The sequence below is a fragment of the Xyrauchen texanus genome, chromosome 8, assembly GCF_025860055.1.
Source record: "Xyrauchen texanus isolate HMW12.3.18 chromosome 8, RBS_HiC_50CHRs, whole genome shotgun sequence".
In the NCBI taxonomy this organism is placed as follows: Eukaryota; Metazoa; Chordata; class Actinopteri; order Cypriniformes; family Catostomidae; genus Xyrauchen; species Xyrauchen texanus.
In genome coordinates this window covers 18,392,516-18,413,834 of record NC_068283.1, presented here as the reverse complement: position 1 = coordinate 18,413,834, position 21,319 = coordinate 18,392,516, and the positions used below count along the sequence as shown (strand labels likewise).

General features: G+C 38.5%; 1 protein-coding gene across 2 annotated transcripts; it reads left to right on the top strand.

Annotated features, from left to right (window-relative positions):
* Positions 1 to 253: 253 nt before the first annotated feature.
* LOC127647690 (monocyte to macrophage differentiation factor 2-like) lies at positions 254 to 21,269 on the top strand. 2 transcript variants are annotated; one of them, XM_052132110.1, is made up of 8 exons: positions 254 to 601; positions 7,629 to 7,710; positions 16,730 to 16,772; positions 16,903 to 17,063; positions 20,210 to 20,284; positions 20,398 to 20,499; positions 20,791 to 20,860; positions 21,040 to 21,269. In XM_052132110.1, the coding sequence occupies exons 2-8, from the start codon at positions 7,685 to 7,687 to the stop codon at positions 21,241 to 21,243; spliced, it is 681 nt and encodes a 226-aa protein (XP_051988070.1). In that variant the 5' UTR covers positions 254 to 601; positions 7,629 to 7,684; the 3' UTR covers positions 21,244 to 21,269. The 2 variants fall into 2 exon arrangements, with proteins under 2 accessions (XP_051988070.1, XP_051988068.1); XM_052132108.1 differs by lacking the exon at positions 16,730 to 16,772.
* Positions 21,270 to 21,319: the final 50 nt, after the last annotated feature.

The following is a 21,319-nucleotide window of genomic DNA, read 5'->3' as shown; positions in this document are numbered from 1 at the left end:
AAAATTATATATATATGTATATATATATATATATATATATATATATATATATATATATATATATATATATATATATATATATATAAACATATTTCCTATGGGAGTTTTACATATTGTAATTTATCCAATTTTCTCCTCTCCTTTGAAACCCTGAGACGCTGGTTTAAATGTAGTGAACTTGTTTAACCGGCAGAGGGCTTCATACACAGTGACTATACCATAACATTATTCTGCTGCCGTTCACTCACTCACTCACTATCAATGATTATGAAGCGCTTAAATATGCTGTGCCCTGGACTAAATGTTTGTGCGTTACTGTGGTTTTTATTTATTGAAACGGAAAATATTTCCAAAAATTCACTGTCTGCCACGGTCTCGCGACCGCCTTTCGTATTTCTGCTCATGTGCACTTATCGAGCACCGAAAGTTTTCTTCACGTGCGTTTAGAGGCATTACTGCTTCCTTCCTAACTTTCGGACACACTGAAACATCCGGAGTTGGCTATTTGTGTGTGGAGCAGTCGATATACCCTGGAGCAAGTTCCGAAGCGAACATGTACAACTATGTACAGTATGAATTTTAGGAGCACGAAGTTCGGCAGGTAAGTTACATCACATGCACAGTTTATGGTTTTCTTAATATTGTTGAGCAACTGAAAAAAGTTTGATTAACTTGTACAATTTTCAAGTAATGTACCTAATTTATGTTTGGTCTGTTTAGAGGACAGCATCATTGACAAAATAATGAATATGGGCTGTTAAATTACAGCGCGAACCGTATATAGCCTATGCATCGGAGTAAAATGTTGTTTAGTTGTTTCTGGGGAAAAATATCACGAGGTTTGGTCAACTTACGGTTTCACCGGTTTCATTTTATATCTGCACTGTTGGAACGCACTCACGCACGCAGAGAGAAGTTTGTTTCACTTTATAAGTATCTCATGGACTTCCATTGATTTCGTAGCAAGCTAATGCAATTTTCTATCCCCTAAACCTAACACTTGCCCGTTATTAGTCTTACATATTCAGTTGAGCAGGGGTGTGCAATTATTTTGGTACAGGGTCCACATCAGCCGTTAAGTAGAAGATGGAAGAGTGAAGAAAAAAAGTTCTACGTAGTTTTATCTTTTAATCCCAGAAGTAGTGTTGCACTCATGCACTCAATCAATGATGCACAATTTTCTGAAGTGTATACTGAATGATGGGACCATTTTATGAAGTTTTGCTGCTACTTTTCTATCATGCGTTAGTAAAACTGAATAAAGGCTGAATAAAATAATGAAGAGTCTTGTTTAATAGTCAAATAAAATATTCTGAAATGAAAACTAAAAGCTTATTTAATATTTCCCGCAAAGGGGATAAATATGTTTTATTCTGAAAACATTATCAACCCGTTTACCTGCTCATGGGTCATGATGTGGGTCTCGTCAATGGTTTGTCTGAATAAAACAGCCTGCGTGACACTGATTAACGATTGCTGCCAGAGTAACATTCACATACAGGTGTGAGGGACATTTTACAAATAACACAATGAACAGTACTTTTCTTCTCTCATTTGGTTTTGCTCGCATGTCCCCTCCGTGTGTGAATGATGTGAAGATCTTTGGGGATTTTAATAAAGTTCATCATTGAAAAGGTTTGCTCGCAGACTTTGCACTAAACAGCACACGCATCCTCACGATTGGACACATTAAGCAGAATATTGCACTATTGAGCGCTAAGGAGAGAGAAAGCGCGCACTCGCATACATGGTTGCCAGATTGCATAAATGAAGTATGACAGAAAGCAAGTACAGCTCGCTGCATCCTGCGGTGGACATCCAACCCGGCCACATCCAAGTGTGACGTCAGAAGCCACGCCCATCCAAGTGTGACGTGAGTGTTCAACAGAGTGAACACAGTAAGTTTAACAAAACAAAGAAATAGATAAATAAACGTAACAACATTGTCATCACTTCAGTGTAGGGCTATGCGATTTTTATGTTGACTAGTTAATTAAAGAAATCGAAAAGGAATCGGTCAATCATTCTGAAAAGGAAAAATCAAGATTTTATTTTAATAAGAATGTGTCCAATTTGGGCATGGGCGTGGTGGCAAACACATGAGGAGTCCAAACAAGACGTGGTGCTATTTAGAAATGCAGGTGAAAATGGAAAAAAATCTGTTACATTGTAGTTACATACAGACTGAATTTATGACATGATATGTATGGAATTGTGTTATACTGTTTACCAATAAATTGTCATTGCAAGCGATTTTCTTAGAATTGTAGTTTCAGATAACTGATGTTAAATATTGTCACGTGCTTTGTGGATAGGATATACAGATATTGTTAATGTGTAATAGTTATGTGTGATGACACGTTTTGTCAATGTCAGGTCACATATCTGGCAAATATTAAGCATGCTCATTATTTACCTTTTGAGATCTTTGCCCCCTGTGCAGGGGATGTTGACTTGATGGGGTGATATGCGTGTTTAAAATAAAGCATGTGACCATTTCACCTATATTGTTTTATGTAATATACATTCCTATTTTACAGATACACTTGTTACTTTTTGGTAATAGATAGACTTTTTTTTGTATAATGAAATATATAGATACAACCAAAGAACATTAGTTAAAATTGAATTGAAAAATACATTTAGTTGAGAGGGCTTACACCGCAGATGTTTAAATCTTTTTTTTTAGCTGTACTACAGTACCTAGATGCAGTGTTTCATCTAAGCTTGAAACAACTTGTTGGCGAGTCATATTCCCAACCAGTCATCTGATCACTTTCATTTAATCTTCAGAGTCTTCTCAGAATGGCAATGAATCGGGTGCCCTTTAATATTCTCTTATAAAGTATACAATGAAACGTATTGTGTGTATTTTGTTCCTTTAATCTGTTTGGATCCTCTTTTGGATCTTTCAGAGAGTGCATGTTTGCATTGACAGCCTTTTATTTTTGGGCAGGATGGTCTGTCCTCTATCATGTGTGATTAGCACAGTCAACAGTAAATCAGTCAATTAATTGTCCCTGCTCGTAGAAAGACTGAGAATATGAAAGGATTTTGGACATAATTCTATCAGATGATTATGTGCACATTTTCTCTTTCTTGTTATCTTGTAATAACAGCCTGAGTTATTTCAATGTAATGGCCTCTTAATTTGCTTTAATGCCTGTAAATAACTTCATCAGACTTAGAATGACGAAATGAAATAGATGACTGCTTGACTGAACCATTTTTGGGAAGACACTTAGCTCAAGGCCAACGCAGCGCTGTGTGTCACACAAATGTTCACTGTTGAGACACTCTGAAGTGTATACATGCAGATCAGTGAAAACTGTCACTGGTGAAGGGCCATTTGATGGGTCTCACAGTCCTCCATTCTCACAGCTATATTCTCACATAGGCAGATTAGCCTGGCACTCATTTACAGTGACATACTCCTCTGTTCCTGTACTCTTGCTAAGAGCGGAATCAATATATCACAATATATTTTCACATTTATTTTATGCCCCCCCCAAATTAGATTTCTTAACTTAAAATTACTATGTAATCTCAACATAAGTGCTTTGTGGAAAGGGGTCCTAATTGAATTGGGTAGACTTGTCAAAGTAATTTTTCTTTATGTTCTAACTAGTGACAGTGAATATTAGCAAGCTAAATATATGCTTGTAGGAAGCACTACAAAGTGTAGCTTAGTAACTGCTGTGGTGAGCACAGCAATTGCTGAACAAAGAGGGCAATCAATATAATGTGCCACATGTGCCTGTCCACATCATAAACTCAAGCTCCATTCTTCACCATAATGGTAACCCCCAATAATCGAACATAACAGAAACACTTCTAAATCTCAACAAACCAAGCATTAAACACTAACAAGTATCCCCCTTTATCTTCATTTTGCACAAAAACAAATACATTTTAACATTTACTTTCCCTATCGAGTCCCATGCTAAGCCAGCTGTGAACTAGAAATCTCCTGGCAAGTTTCAGATAACCAAACAAAAAAATATTCATGTTGTCCCAACACTGACTTGGGACTATGGATTAATGTTTTTATGTGAGAATATAGCTGTGAGGATGGAGGACTGTGAGGCTCATCGAATCAACAAAAGTTAAATCAAATTCATGGTTACATGCGCTTGTTTTGTTAAATTAACTTGAAGGGAGGAATCAGTAAACCTAAGGCTAGTTAAAGTTAATTGTTTTAAGTGTATTTCTATACCCACTTATAGACTCTTTAATATCTTTTTTTCTCCTAGACAGCAATGAGTCCAAATCAAGTTCAATAGAGACTTCTTGAAGTCTCCTGCTTCTCAGAATTTTCAACAGAGAAAAAATAAAACTGTAATTTTACTCGTTTCTTTTCTATCAGAAGAGATCTCAACAATGTCAAGTGGACTCAGATAAGCTTAGATAAGTCTGCAATCAAAAGTCAAAGATTTCAAATTCTCATAAAATTTTCTAGAGTCTAGTGGCTATGCTATTCATATTAATTTGATAGCTCTATATTTTAATGTAAGCCTATATAAAAAATAGTCTCTTCTGTTTCTAGAAGAGAAACATCTGTGACAAAGTTGTTTCTTAATATTGAGAACATTCATTCTGTATTGAATTATTACAGAGTGTAGAGGTGATTTTTTTAAATCATGCTGATTTAACATGGATAGTTAATCCATGAATTAAACTTGATTGTGCTCAATTCAGTTAATACATACTAACCAAAGACAGTAGACCTATTATACATTTTTGTTAGGTTTTGATAAATATATCTGCCTTTGATAAACAGTTCTGGCCCAGATAACGGCATCAAATGACAATTCTTTTTTCCCCCAATTTGGCATGGCCAATTCCCAATGCACTCTAAGTCCTCGTGGAGGCTTATCACGTGGCTTGTTGAGTGCATTACCGCGGAGACTTAGTTCATGTGGAGGCGCCATCCACCGCGGCACAACTCACTGAGTTCACCGAGAGCGAACCACATTATAGCGACCACGAGGAGGTTACTCAATGTTACTCTACCCTCCCTAGCAACTGGGCCAATTTGGTTGCTTAGGAGACCTGGCTGGAGTCACTCAGCATGCCTTGGGATTCAAACTAGCGACTCCAGGGGTGGTAGTCAACTTCTTTACTCACTGAGCTACACAGGCCCCCTCAAATGACAATTCTTTTTATAAACGTCAAGCAGAGACACACTGGGTGCTAAACCCCCGAGAAATGCCAAGCATTTATTTAATGAACTCATCCATGTTAATGAATAGAAAGCCCTGCAGTGCTCTGACAATAAATATTTTCTCTCAATATTTAAAAAAATAATGATGGTACTTAAACGGACATTTCTGCATGGACAAGCATCTCAGGTGCTTTCGGGTATTATAATTAAATTATGTGAATGAGTTCACACATCACACCTGGATATTACATTTTATTGTCTCATTGTATTATAATAATAATAAAACAAAAACATTTTCTTCTACCTACATCAAATATTTATATTAAACAATATGAAGAAAAAGAGAAAAGGAGAAATGTTACGAAAGCAAACAGAAAATACATGTCAATCCTTTATGTAACCCTGGTTTCAAAGGGGCCAATGCCAGAATTGTCTTTGATGAAAGACAAAACTAAAGACAAACAATCTGGTTGCAGCTAGAAATATAAAAGAGTTAGCAATATAATCAAGAGGCACAGTATGGGTGGCAGGGCTTGCTGTGGCTCATTTATTCTGATTAGCATTCTACCCCACTTCCCTGTGTCCTCATGCACATTAATTAAATCACACAGATAGAGTGTTTGGGGGGGAAATAGAAAATAAAATCCAAAGCCTCAGGTTGGCATTGAGACCATGACATCATCACTCAATACATCAGCGGCTCAATGTAAGTGGAATAAAAGACCTCATTCCGAACAGGATTAGCTTTGCTTAGAGTTAGTTACAAATGCTAGGAAACCATGAAATACAAGAAAATTAAACAAATGTGATCTGAATGCAATTTCTGTCCTTGAGGTGCCTCAAAATGAGGGTGTCCAAACTATTTTGTCTTGAACCTGAGTATTATGTGCTCTTGAACTTTAATGTATTTCCTCTAGTCTGAATGAAAAGGACTTTAACCTTTAAGATTGCATTGCTTCCTTTGCCATAAGTTCTGGCAATCCAATAAGGCGTTTGAGTGAAAAAAACTGATGGCAGTTGGATACATGGCCAAGCATAGGATACATTTTAAGAGTTTATTCACAGCCACATTGAGTGTCAGATATTTGCAATGGGAAATATATTTTAGCATTGCTGAATTGTGTTACTGAATGTAATACTAAATGTACTGCTATTTGCATTTTTCTGATTATAATCTGATTTTCTGGTTTCTACACTACTTTTAGTGTAGAAACCAGTGTAGAGTATTTTACATATTTTACATTCTTTACCATTGTAATTTAGAACAAATAGCTACAAGAGAAACTGTGTATGTGATGCCGTTTAGTTGACCATTAAAACACAATTTTGATACTAAAGCTAGGTGTGTAATTTTTTTCGATGTTAAATGTATTTCTCGTATCCCAGCTTAACATGCAGAGGCCACTATTAGTAAGCCATTTGTAGGTCGATTAGGTTGATTTCACCTACAAGTCTTAACAGTGTGTCTTTGTGGCACATTTAAAACTATATTCTGTGACCCATCCAGCCTGACACAGCAACATTCGCTTGAACAATAGCGTGAGTTTTGGGCGGGACTATCTGTTATTACAACCAATAGAAGATGGGAAGTTTTCTGAAAAACATTTGAAAACAGTGAGTGCATTTACATGGACGTTCTAACACCGATTTTGCTTAATAAGCTGGCAATGTGTGTGATAATTTAAATGCATTAAACAGCATTCCTTTTTTGGTGTAATGAATAAACCGATCGACACGGGTAGATTTTTGCCCATTACGGCAATTCCGTGTCACACATAAACAACTTAAACCGCCATTCTTACCGGCTTATCCAATGTGCACTCATGTTGTCCACACGCCTCTTCTTTTTTGACATCAAAAGTAGAGAACACCACAATGATTTAAAATGTCATCTAAACCCAGAATTCTTTCTTTGTCAGTTTTTTAAAATAAGCAGATTTTTGGGAGTAATCAGCGTATTGGTGTGCATGTAACCAGGCTGAGTGATTATTTGAGCATTTCCATTTGGTGAAGTTAGTGATGCAGAAATGACACACCTCAGCTTAGTTTACAGCTAGAATGTGAGATAATCATAGTATTGAAAGATCCTTACAAATATGCATCACTTATTCAAAGCACTTTTGAATAGTTTGACATCTTATATGTGGAATAAATCTTTTGCAAGCTCTCATCTTTTCTTGATGTGTTAATACATACAGTTTATATATGCTTAAAGAAGACTTTCCTTGAATGTCATTGGATACTAACATTTACTCATTTTGCAGACACTCAAGCAGAGCCATTTATAATATATTGAAGGAAGGCCTATACGTTTTATAAATATGTGTTCCTTAGAATTGAAACCAAGACCTTGTCGTTATGTGCCGCCATTCTCTGGGAATTTGTACAATCTTTTCAATGAATGCTTTGGATTTGATATCATGGTTGAGAAAGCACTACAAATTCATCAAACTTTCTTATTTAGGTTCATGAACAACCGGGTCCCATCTAGCAAGAGATACCAGCCAACTGAGTACGAACATGCAGCCAACTGTGCCACCCATGGAGTAAGACTCTTTTTCTTATCTCACACAAATTTATATATAATGATTTCTCATTAGGTTACACTGAAAAAAGTGGTGACCTCCAATTGTGACCTCAAGAACCTATTTGTACCTCATCTTACTTATAAAAATGACTTTTGTTGGTGTTACATCTCGGTTACTTTCATAACCTCTGATCCCTGATGGAGGGAACGAGACATTGTGTCGGTGTAGTGACATTAGGGGTTGCTCTTGGGAGCCCTAAAACACCTCAGATCTTTGCGAAAAGGCCAATGAAAACTGGCAAGTGGAATTTGCATTCTACTCCCCCGGACATACTGGTTTAAAAGGAGCTGGAATGGCCACTTTCATTCAGGTTTTGTGCTGAGGAGCCGAGACAAGTTCCCGGACATTTCAGCGGCTTGTACAGCATTGTGGCAAGAGGGACACAAAGTCTTGTTCCCTCCATCAGGGAATGGAGATTACGACAGATGTATCTAGTATGGGAGCAGGCCATTTCTCTTTCTGTTTTTCTCTCCACAGAGTATTAGATTGGGATGGGCCCTTTAAATGCTCATTATATGCACTGGGGTAGGCGTTCTATTCTTTTCCCATTCTTTCAGGGGCAAAAAGACACTGCGGAGACCACACCCTGCCCCAAAGGGGGGGTTGAAATGTGGCAAATACGTCACATGTGCTCAAGGCCGCATATGAAGGGGTGTGGCAGTAGGTCCTGCCCCGACGGGGAGGAGCTCTACAAACAGCGACCGGGGCAGAGAGGGCTCTGCCCAAGGGAGATGCGGGTCTACCTGGTAGGCCAATGTGATGGCGTCCATGATCCAGTGGGCAAGCCTCTGTTTGGAGACAGCGTTCCCTTTCCGCTGTGCACCAAATCAGACAAAGAGCTGTTCAGAGCGTCTATAGCTCTGCGTGCGATCCAAGTAGATGCGTAAAGTATGCACCGGACACAGCAACGATAAGTCTGGGTCTGCTTCCTCCCAGGGCAGCGCATGCAGGCTCACTACCTGATCCCTGAAAGGGGTCGTGGGAACCTTGCCATACCCACCTCGGGAAGTCTGAAGCTAGTGCTGCAACGGTCTCATATGCATTAACCTGAGTGGTCTGAGTGGCATGAGTGGCCGAGGAGGCTGACGTATGCCCCACGCGTCCAAACTCAGGAAATGCCACGTGGTGGCCGCGCTGAGGGAGCCCTCGAAGCACTTACCTTGCTCTGCGTACCTGGCGCAGGGCTGGTCAGTGACTGAGGAGGAGGGCCTGTTGGGCCGTCCTCGAAACTCGTCACCACCGGCTGGCCAGGGGTTTGGTTTGTGTGGTGCAGACAGACACGCGAAGGTGGGGGTTCGGCGGCTGTGGGCACTGGCGGTGTGACCCAAGGAGAGAGGAAATTGCTCTTTTTTTGAAAATGTGGGTACCGCAGCCCATCTGTGGTGTGGTGAACATAAAGGAAAAAGGGAACAAAAGATTCCCCTCCCGGCCCTTTTCTGACTTGAAAAATAAAACAGTTAATTTGTATGTTACTACATTGCCTAAAGCATATTTAATAGGCTACTTGACAATTTTTTTTAACATTTTTCAGAACATACAGCGTTCCATAACAGCTTTACCGAAAATTATATTCTAACAAAAAATGATGCTAGTAAAGTCATCATTGTGCGGTTCAAATGAATAACGATAATAAAAAGCATGCTTCAAAAATAATTGTCTTTAGGCCCCTAGTGAGCATGTCAAAGGCGACTGTTGCAAGGAACAGAAAAAACTTGGGAGAAACCAGGCTTTCCAGGGGGACCAGTTCCCCTCTGGGTAAACAGTATGATTACAACGCAAATATTAGTCATCTATGTCTAATACAAGTCTTGTTTTATGTACGTAAACTGAGTAGATTGTGGTGGGCAATGTTTAAAATGAAAGGATTTTGTAGGAACTCTAAGATTAATGATTAAGTCGGGTCTATGAATTGCATCCCAAATTGTTTGCAGACGTGCACGCAGATGCATTATCCTTTCATTTGGCAGATTAAGGCTTTTGTTTGTTGGTATTCATTTATTGTCTATGTATTCTGTATACAAGAAAGTTGATGCTGGCTGAGGTTAGTTAGGTGTGCCTTGTAGTCCGACTGGAAGCTTGTGGCAATTCATTCCCGGTGAAGTCCATCCTAAGCCTGAGATGCAGGCAGTGGACAGTGAAGTATCTCATGTCTTAAAGCAGCATAACTATGAGTTGATGGATAAATTAGGTGTATGCAATCGTGGACAATGGTTTCACATGTTTGAAATAAGTTCTTTACTTTCAATTACTTTGTAATCTCAACACAAGTGCTTTGTGTAATTGGGACCTAATTGAATTGGGTAAACCCAACAAAATTAGACTTGTCAAAGAAACTCAAATAAATCTAAATTTGTTTCCATATTTACTAACTATTGACAGTGAATGTTAGAAAGCTATATGTATGCTAGTATGAAGCACTACAAAGTATAGCTTAGTAACTGCTGTGGTGAGCACAGCAATTGCTGAACAAAGAGGGCAATCAATATAATGTGCCACATGTGCCTGTCCACATCATAAACTCAAGCTCCACTCTTCACCATAATGGTAACCCCCAATAATCGAACATAACAGAAACACTTCTAAATCTCAACAAACCAAGCATTAAACACTAACAAGTATCCCCCTTTATCTTCATTTTGCACAAAAACAAATACATTTTAACATTTACTTTCCCTATCGAGTCCCATGCTAAGCCAGCTGTGAACTAGAAATCTCCTGGCAACTTTCAGATAACCAAACAAAACAATACTCATGTTGTCCCAACACTGTATTTATAGACTCTTTAATATATTCTCCTAGACAGCAATGAGTCCAAATCAAGATCAATAGAGACTTCTTGAAGTGCTGTAATGAACTCCGACTGGAGATCGGGTTAGAATCCATTATGTAGAAGAATTTATAAAACAAATCCAAGTCAGAAAGCTCAAACATAGTCAGAATATCAGGCAGAGTTAGGCAACAGGCAAACAATCCAGTAAAGCCAACAAGACAGAAAGGGTAATCCAGAAACATGAAACCAATAAACAGGCAGAAGATTATAATATAAGGCAGAACGAGAATACACTTGATTAACACTTGGTAATGCAGATAAACTGGCAATACTTCGCAATAAGGGAGTGTGAATGCATGGCTTACATACAGACAATACAAACAGGAAGTGATATGGCAGGAACTGATGTGGCAGTCCGTATCCCTGCCAGTCCACCAAATATTGCATCTGGCCCCCCTCTCCTTCTTGAGTCTAGGATTTCTCTGACCAAGTATGCTGGGGCTCCATCAATCTCCAAAGGTGGTGGAGGTTCCATTTCCGTGGTTTCAGAGCCAGACGCAGGGTGGACCGGTTTTAACAATGACACATGGAAGGAAGGAGAGATGTGATAGTTAGCAGGAAACTCAAGCTTGAAAGTCACAGGGTTAATTTGTCTCAAGATACAAAATGGACCTACATACCTGGGGCTGAGCTTCCTGCGTGGTAGCCGCAGTCAAAGATTCCTTGAAGACAACCAAACTTTCTGGCCTGGTTGGTAGTTGGGGTGGGGACGTCTCCTCCGGTTGGGTTGAATTCGATGAGCCCGGACAGCAAGTTGGAGCCTGACATGAGCATTGTCCCATGCTCTCTCCTTTCTCCTCATCCAGTCGTCCACTGCTGGTAATTCTGAGGGTTCACCTGACCAAGGTAACATGGGTGGTTGCTAGCCCAGGACACATTGGAATGGAGTCCTGTGGAGGAATGAGTGAGGGAATTCTGGGCATACTTGGCCCATGGAAGAAAATCACTCTGATTCTGGAAGATTTGGGTCAGGATTTTGGAGAATAGGGGCTGTGGTGAACGGAAGATCTTATTTATGAAGGACTGGAATACAGCTGGTGAGTTGGCAAGGCCATATGGCATGATTTGGTATTCATAATGCCCCTTGTGGTGAGAAAGTCTGTTTTCCACTCATCTCCTCTCATTTGGATGAGATTGTATGCACTTCAGAGGTCTAATTTGGTGAAAATTTGAGCCTCACGCAATTGCTCAAGTGCAGAAGGAACTAATGGCAGTGGGTATCTATACTTGACCATCACTGAATTGAGGCCACGGTAGTCAATGCAGGGTCTAAGACCACAATCCTTTTTGTCTTAAAAAAATAAAATAAATAAATAAATAAATCCTGCTACAGCAGGGGACGTAGAAGGGCATATGAAGCCTTAAGATATTGCTTCTTCAACATTTTCCATAACCTGGGTCTCAGGAAGGAATAATGGGTATACCTTGCTTTTAAAAAGGAACTACATTGGGCAGGAGTTCGATGGCACAATGTCAAGGACAGTGAGGGGGAAGTTGGGTTGCCTTGGTTTTATTGAAGACTTCAGCATACTCCTCTGGAATCTTGGTCTGAACTTGAACATCGGGGCTTTCTATGCTGGTGGAGAGACATGGCAAAATGATTCCAGACCGAATACAGTTTTGTTGACAAAAACTTGACCACTTGAGTTGTTCACCTCGTGTCCAGGATATGTTGGGATTGTGCACAGCTAACCATGGGTGGCCTAAGATGATCTGGTTCTTAGGGGAGGAAATTACATATAATGAAATTGTTTCAGCATGGAATAGACCAGTTTGTATAGCCAGAGGTATTGTATGTTGTGAGATGACTATTCCAATGGGTTCATTGTTGACTGCTGTTATTTTGATGGATGGTGTGCATGGTAAGGTAGGTATACAGAGTTCTGTGACAAGTTCATGATTGATTAGATATATAGCTGCTCTGGAATCCACTAACGCTTAATTATAATTTCCATTAAAATCAATCGTTAGTGGTAGTTTGAAATTCTGCCTCCATGGAGAATTCCCCTCACTCACCTCATTCCTGGAGGTTTTATTGGGGCATGCAGCACATTGATAACCTGACTGTCCACAGTATAAACCTAGTCTTTCACACCAACATCGGTGGCGTTCTTCTGATGATAACCTGGCATATCCTATTTGCATGGATTCTGGTAGTTCTAGAGTTGAAATGACTGATTGAGGTGTTTGGTGGTGAAGAGGCAGGAGACATTTTTGCTTGGGGGTCATTTCGAATTAAATTATCTATCTTGACAGCCATGTTGATATATTGAGATAGGGTGGAGGTTTCATTTATGCATGCAAGTTCTGCTTGTAAATGGTGGTTAAGCCCCTCAATTTCAGAGCAATATCATTCCACCTGCTTTGAGCAGCTAGTGTACAGAATTGAACAGTGTATTCAGCAGCAGATTGTCTTCCGTGACGCAAGTATAACAGTTGGTCAGAAATATATTGTCCCCCCGCAGGATATTTAAACACTTCTTTAATCAGCTTTGAGAAATACTCAAACAAGATCTGTACCTGATCGTCCGTGTCCCAGACAGCTGATGCCCAATCCAGTGCTTTTCCTGTGAGTAAAGGCATCATAAATTAACACCTCGTCCTCTCCTCACGAAAGACCTCAGGTTGATTGGAGAAATAAATCTGACATTGGTGTAAAAACCCCTTGTATTTGTCTGCTGAACCATCAAATTTATCTGGTAGAGCAAATCTTACCGGTTCAGCTCTTGTAGGTGAAAGGGAGTGAATATATTGAGTCAGATGTTCATTAGCAGCATACAGACTGGTGAGCAGAGTTTGGAATTCATGCAAGACTCCGCTCTGGTAGTTAAAGGCTGCTTGAAGTTGTGACACTTCCGCTGGATTCTGATAAGGCGAAGTATTCTGTAATGAACTCAGACTGGAGACCAGGTTAGAATTCATTATGCAGAAGTTTATTAAACAAATCCAAATCAGAAAGCTCAAACATGGTCAGAATATCAGGCAGAGTTAGGCAACAGGCAAACAATCCAGTAAAGCCAACAAGACAGAAAGGGTAATCCAGAAACGTGAAACCAATAAACAGGCAGAAGATCATAACACAAAGCAGAACGAGAATACACTTGATAAATGCTTGGTAATTCAGATAATCTGGCAATACTTCATTTGTAAATTCATGGCTTATATACAATACAAACAGGAAGTGATATGGCAGGAATTGATATGACAGGAAACAGGAAGTGACAGTGTTCATAATTCAGGTGAGGGCTCTCTGTGGTGAAAAGGAGATCATTCAAACGTTACACCTGCTTCTCAGAATTTTCACCATGGAAAAAAAACTGTAATTTTACACATTTCTTTACTATCAGAAGAGATCTCAACAATGTCAAGTGGACTCAGATAAGCTTAGATAAGTCTGCAATCAAAAGTCAAAGATTTCAAATTCTCATAAAATTTTCTAGAGTCTAGTGGCTATGCTATTCATATTAATTTGATAGCTCTATATTTTAATGTAAGCCTATATAAAAAATAGTCTCTTCTGTTTCTAGAAGAGAAACATCTGTGACAAAGTTGTTTCTTAATATTGAGAACATTCATTCTGTATTGAATTATTACAGAGTGTAGAGGTGATTTTTTTTAAAATCATGCTGATTTAACATGGATAGTTAATCCATGAATTAAACTTGATTGTGCTCAATTCAGTTAATACATACTAACCAAAGACAGTAGACCTATTATACATTTTTGTTTGGTTTTGATAAATATATCTGCCTTTGATAAACAGTTCTGGCCCAGATAACGGCATCAAATGACAATTCTTTTTTCCCCCAATTTGGCATGGCCAATTCCCAATGCACTCTAAGTCCTCGTGGAGGCTTATCACGTGGCTTGTTGAGTGCATTACCGCGGAGACTTAGTGCATGTGGAGGCGCCATCCACCGCGGCACAACTCACTGAGTTCACCGAGAGCGAACCACATTATAGCGACCACGAGGAGGTTACTCAATGGTACTCTACCCTCCCTAGCAACTGGGCCAATTTGGTTGCTTAGGAGACCTGGCTGGAGTCACTCAGCATGCCTTGGGATTCAAACTAGCGACTCCAGGGGTGGTAGTCAACTTCTTTACTCACTGAGCTACACAGGCCCCCTCAAATGACAATTCTTTTTATAAACGTCAAGCAGAGACACACTGGGTGCTAAACCCCCGGGAAATGCCAAGCATTTATTTAATGAACTCATCCATGTTAATGAATAGAAAGCCCTGCAGTGCTCTGACAATAAATATTTTCTCTCAATATTTAAAAAAATAATGATGGTACTTAAACGGAAATTTCTGCATGGACAAGCATCTCAGGTGCTTTCGGGTATTATAATTAAATTATGTGAGTGAGTTCACACATCACACCTGGATATTAGTTTTTATTGTCTCATTGTATTATAATAATAATAAAACAGAAAAGAAAGGAGAAATGTTACGAAAGCAAACAGAAAATACATGTCAATCCTTTATGTAACCCTGGTTTCAAAGGGGCCAATGCCAGAATTGTCTTTGATGAAAGACAAAACTAAAGACAAACAATCTGGTTGCAGCTAGAAATATAAAAGAGTTAGCAATATAATCAAGAGGCACAGTATGGGTGGCAGGGCTTGCTGTGGCTCATTTATTCTGATTAGCATTCTACCCCACTTCCCTGTGTCCTCATGCACATTAATTATATCACACAGATAGAGTGTTTGGGGGGGAAATAGAAAATAAAATCCAAAGCCTCAGGTTGGCATTGAGACCATGACATCATCACTCAATACATCAGCGGCTCAATGTAAGTGGAATAAAAGACCTCATTCCGAACAGGATTAGCTTTGCTGAGAGTTAGTTACAAATGCTAGGAAACCATGAAATACAAGAAAATTAAACAAATGTGATCTGAATGCAATTTCTGTCCTTGAGGTGCCTCAAAATGAGGATGTCCGAACTATTTTGTCTTGAACTTTAATGTATTTCCTCTAGTCTGAATGAAAAGGACTTTAACCTTTAAGATTGCATTGCTTCCTTTGCCATAAGTTCTGGCAATCCAATAAGGCATTTGAGTGAAAAAAACTGATGGCAGTTGGATACATGGCCAAGCATAGGATACATTTTAAGAGTTTATTCACAGCCAGGTCGATTAGGTTGATTTCACCTACAAGTCTTAACAGTGTGTCTTTGTGGCACATTTAAACTATATTCTGTGACCCATCCAGCCTGACACAGCAACATTCGCTTGAACAATAGCGTGAGTTTTGGGCGGGACTGTCTGTTATTACAACCAATAGAAGATGGGAAGTTTTCTGAAAAACATTTGAAAACAGTGAGTGCATTTACATGGACGTTCTAACACCGATTATGCTTAATAAGCTGGCAATGTGTGTGATAATTTAAATGCATTAAACAGCATTCCTTTTTTGGTGTAATGAATAAACCGATCGACACGGGTAGATTTTTGCCCATTACGGCAATTCCGTGTCACACATAAACAACTTAAACCGCCATTCTTTTTATCATTAGACAAGACAGTTAAAAATTACAGGGAACCAGGGGCAAAAATTTCATAAAAATGTTGGGGGGACAATAAACATAACAATTCTCAAGAGCAATATTTGAAGGGGACACCAAGGGGTTTTTTGTTGTTGCCCCGTTTGCGTTTGTATTATTTTATTTCTTAAACAATTATTTTAAGAATATATCATTATATTATTTACAATACACATATTTTAATGATATTTTAGGGGGTGACATGTTTATGGACATGTTGGGTATGGCCTTGACATTGTGATTTTGTTTGGATAACATTTAAGAATTTATTTGGATAAAATAAGCAAGTGCAAGATGAGCCATCAATATTTCTGGTTTGTTTTCTCAGAAGAGAAAGACTGCATATTTTAAATGCGTATATCTGCTAAAAGTTGATTGTGTCAACCTTTAGAAGTACACTGTTTTAGATGGCCTCAAAACAAACAGACATGGACAAAGTTTCACAATTTCAAAACACCAATTTTTAATTTGGGGGACTTTAAGAAGATTTGATCAGACACACATGGTGACAGTTGGAAGCACGGTCAGTCAGAGTGCTTCTACAGGCTACATGTATTGGAATTTTCAATTTCGCATCTTTCTGATTCAATTTCAGTAATCCAATTTGCAAACTGGACATACATCAAGAAGGACTTGGGGTTGGCATATCTTTTCCAACAAATCTCAGTGGATCAACTTCAATCAATGTGATATATTTGGTTACAGACACTACATTAATTTTCCTCAGACATGCATGTGAAACACGATGATTTTTGTCTGTCTGTTCAGTTCTGGATCATTCCTAGCATCATGGGCAGTTCGGTGTTGTACTTTCTATCTGATGACCAGTGGGAGACCATCTCTGCATGGATGTATGGTACAGGTCTGTCTGGGCTCTTCATCATGTCCACCATGTTCCATACTGTGTCCTGGAAGAAAAGTCACCACAGGTCTGTAATCAGAGAGCTTAGAGTTTCTGTTTATAGGGCTGCAATCAAAATGTTCTGAATGAACTAATTAAACAAAGTTCTTGTGCACAGAATAGATTGGTTTAATTGCTAAGTTCTCAACATGCTAATGAAAGCAAAACATGGCATGAGGTTTGTTTGTTTACGACCTTATCCATCACGCATATCGTTCCAAACCTATATGACTTTCATTGGTTGAGCACAAAAGCTATGGAAGCCCAGGAATTCCATTTACAAAAGAATGAAGGAATACATTTTCAGTCTATTAATTTGAAAATAAAAATGTGAATAAATAAACCAATTTATAAATGGACAAACAAATTGACACATTTAAATTAATGTTTATTTAGTTAATGTTTTAAATGTACTTAATACATAAAATTAAATAGCAATAAAACAGCACATTAATAAGTCATTTTTATATGCACCTTTTAAGTTGTGTTTTAAGATTTTCTTCATCTACACCAATTGCTATTCTAAAACTTTTCTTTTTCCTTTACCATTTGTCAATCCATACCTGCTGAATCCCATTACGGCAATTCTGTGTCACACATAAACAACTTAAACCGCCATTCTTTTTATCGTTAGACAAGACAGTTAAAAATTACAGGGAACCAGGGGCAAAAATTTTATCAAAATGTTGGGGGGACAATAAACATAACAATTCTCAAGAGCAATATTTGAAGGGGACACCAAGGGGTTTTTTGTTGTTGCCCCGTTTGCATTTGTATTATTTTATTTCTTAAACAATTATTTTAAGAATATATCATTATATTATTTACAATACACATATTTTAATGATATTTTAGGGTGTGACAACTATGCTTTGATTAGCATAGTAATTGCTCAACAAGTACATCAATATACAGCAGAACAATCTAATATTGTACCTGTCCTCAACCTAATCTCAAACTCCATATTCACCATAGTGGTAAAGAAAGGAAATTCTAAATACTCATCAAGGTTCATTTATTTGAACTAATTTGTATGATTTATATTTCCCTACTCAAAACAATTAATTATTTTGAGCATTAGGGTTTACAGTGCAGTGAACGCTATGGATTATAGGACTTCCTCGGGATGCTTTGATTTTTAAATGATTCAGCATTTAACTTGTGTAATTATTGTCTGCACACCAGAGCAAAGGGGGAAAAACATTGGCTCATCGTTTATCAAGTGCTGAAACTTTACTGAAACAGGTGAAAAACAATCTGGAATCATGTGTAACAGTCACATTAAGTCCTCTTTGCAACCTGAAATTCATCAGAATGTCGATTTGTGATGCTAGCGCTGAAAAAGCTTGATGCATCTCAACAAATGGTGAAACAGAATGCAGGTGTCTTGATATGCGTTTATAAATATAAAAGTTATTTTTAACTTAACAGTGAGTTGTGGCACAACCATCAAAGACGTCCGTCACGTGCATGTTTCCACGGCCTCGATGTACGTGTGAACAACCCATAACTCGCCCTATAGCCTACTTGAAAAACCTGGCCCCAAAACCTGTAGGTTCTTCGGGTACCATCGAACTCAGATTGTGTTAAAGACCTCTAAACATGTGCAGAATAACCGAATAGTGATTTTGGTATTTGAATACAATGCACATCCCTTTTAATAATTCATGATTTTGGATCGGTTCATAATTAAAAAGTACATACTGGACAACTCTGGCAAGTGTCCTGTAGAGCATAAAAGTGAATGTAGTTACGTGACACATCATGGGGCCTCTATGGTGTACCGGCCCATGGGCCCCTCAGTTCTTAATCCGTCCTTGAGTATGTGGAGAGAATCAGGAGGAGCATGTGCAGTTTGGTTAACATGTTTCTGCCTAAGGGAATTCAGAAATGACTAAACACATGCTCATTATAAAGTGCCTTTAGATTTCCTCAATTAGCCATGTTGGATGTATTTCATTCTGAGTATTTAAAAAAAGAATGATTTATCCAACACAGTTGCAGTCATCTCAGAACTATAAGAAACAATGCCATCTGAAATGACATTTCTACCCAACAAGTTTACTACTTGAGCCTTGAATTTACAGAAAACAAATAGTCATATGTCATCTTCTGGCATACATGTCATCATTTTGATGACTCTTTCCAAACTCAATACAAACAGCATGGAAGACTTTCTTTGAGCAGTGATATTGTATACATTTCTCATATGTCTATGGTGCAATAATTATGCTATTATGTAAAATATCAGTTTATTTTATAGTGAGGCCTATAGCATGTGCATATTCGGTGCTAAGACGAACAGAATTACAACTGCTGGTTGTAAATGGAGGTTTAGTGAAAACTCTGAAAGAACTTTGGATTCCACCTGTCAGACTCTAAGGAAAGCACCTGAGCAGTCACACAAGACAGTTCTGACAAATCCACATCTACACTGCAGATGTATTCACATGGGATTGTCAGTTCATGCTAGTCATCAGATTCTCCTTTGGAGATTCAGTCATGACTCTGCCAATTCCAAATAACCCATAAGAAAAAAGAAAAAAACTCCACAGGACTCCAGTGTGGTCTGTATTCAGGGGTTGCAACATGCTACAGTTTTTTTTTTAAAACTTGCATTTACATGCATTTAGAAGTTGACTTTAATTATGAGATAAAGGAATAGTTTACCTAAAAATAATAATTCTCATGTCATTTACCCACTCTTGTGTCATTGCAAACTTTTATGACTTTCTTTAGTGGAACAAAAAAGGAGATGCTAGGTAGAACGATAGCCTCAGTCACTATTCACTTTTATTGTATTGGCAAAATATGCAGTGAAAGTGAATGGTGACTGAGGCTGTTAGTCCATTACATTCTTCCTTTCTTCTCCTGTTTATGTTTCATGGAAAAAAGTTAAATAGGTTTGGAACAACAGGGTGTGTAATTGATGTCAGAGTTTTCATTTTTGGATGATCTATCTCTTTAATAATGTCAAAAGTGCTCTAATACAATGTTGTAAAGTAGCCAGACAGGTACAAACAGTTTTTACAGCTGGAGGATACAGACTTCAAACAGTACAGATAAGAGAATAGAGAGTCATTTTTATTTAGGGAGGATAATATGTTGTTATGTTGTGCAAACTGGATCTTTTTCGGATTCAGTTCCGTGACCTTGGTTTGTGTCTTGAAACAGGAAGGTGGAGCAGCGATTTCACATGTGTGATAGGATGGTGATCTATTTCTTCATAGCTGCATCTTATGCACCCTGGTGAGTAAATAATGGATGTGCTGTCATTAACATAACATCAGCAATCTGCCTCAGGGATCTCACAGGGATGAGTGTGTGTTACTGAGCTATGATAAAAGTGTGTTTGGGTGCAGGCTGAACCTGAGGGAGCTTGGACCCTGGGCGATTCACATGCGCTGGTTGGTGTGGATAATGGCCTGTGCTGGCTCAGCCTATGTCTTCTTCTTTCATGAAAAGTAGGCTTCCACTTTGTTAGTGGATGATTAAATGTGGTTGATAGCTAAAATGTGATAGTTAATTCTGTAAAAAATATATATGTTTGTATAAATGCATCACAAGCAGTTATAAACTATTTAATTGAATATTATCTACCCAGCTCAGAATATCTTTGACGTAAACATGCAATCAAAAATTGGCAGCATTTACTTTCTTAATACTCATTCCTGGTCTTATTGTGCATGATTTATCAGTGTAAAATGGTTTGCAAACTTGCAAATATTGTTTCACGTTGCTCTGTTGTGTTTCAGGAACAAAATCCTAGACTTACTGTGCTACACTGCCATGGGAGCTGTGCCTGCAATTGTTCTTCTGTCAATGGTACAAGTGACTGACACTTACGCATGTGCACCTTATCTCCGTTTAAAATATAGTAACGTTAGGCATACCTTCTTTCCTTTTATTATAGTCAGATATATTGTTTTGTAATAGTAGTTTCATTTTGTACAATTTAGCTGTGGAAAGTGACTTGTTTTAACTGTATGTCCTTGTTATTTCAGCCTAACAGGGAGGGCATATTAGAGCTGTCAGTGGGCGGAGTCTTCTACTGCCTGGGAATTGTCTTCTTCAAGAGCGATGGCCTTGTCCCATTCGCTCATGCCATCTGGCACGTCTTTGTGGCAGTGGGAGCTGGCATACACTATTACGCCATCTGGAGGTACTTGTATGCACCGGGCACCAACCAAATCCTAATATCCAGGTGATGGATCTAGAAGACCTGATCTATAACAGACAAAGTATTTGTTCATGAGTTGCCTTTTCGTCCCTCTATATTAATCA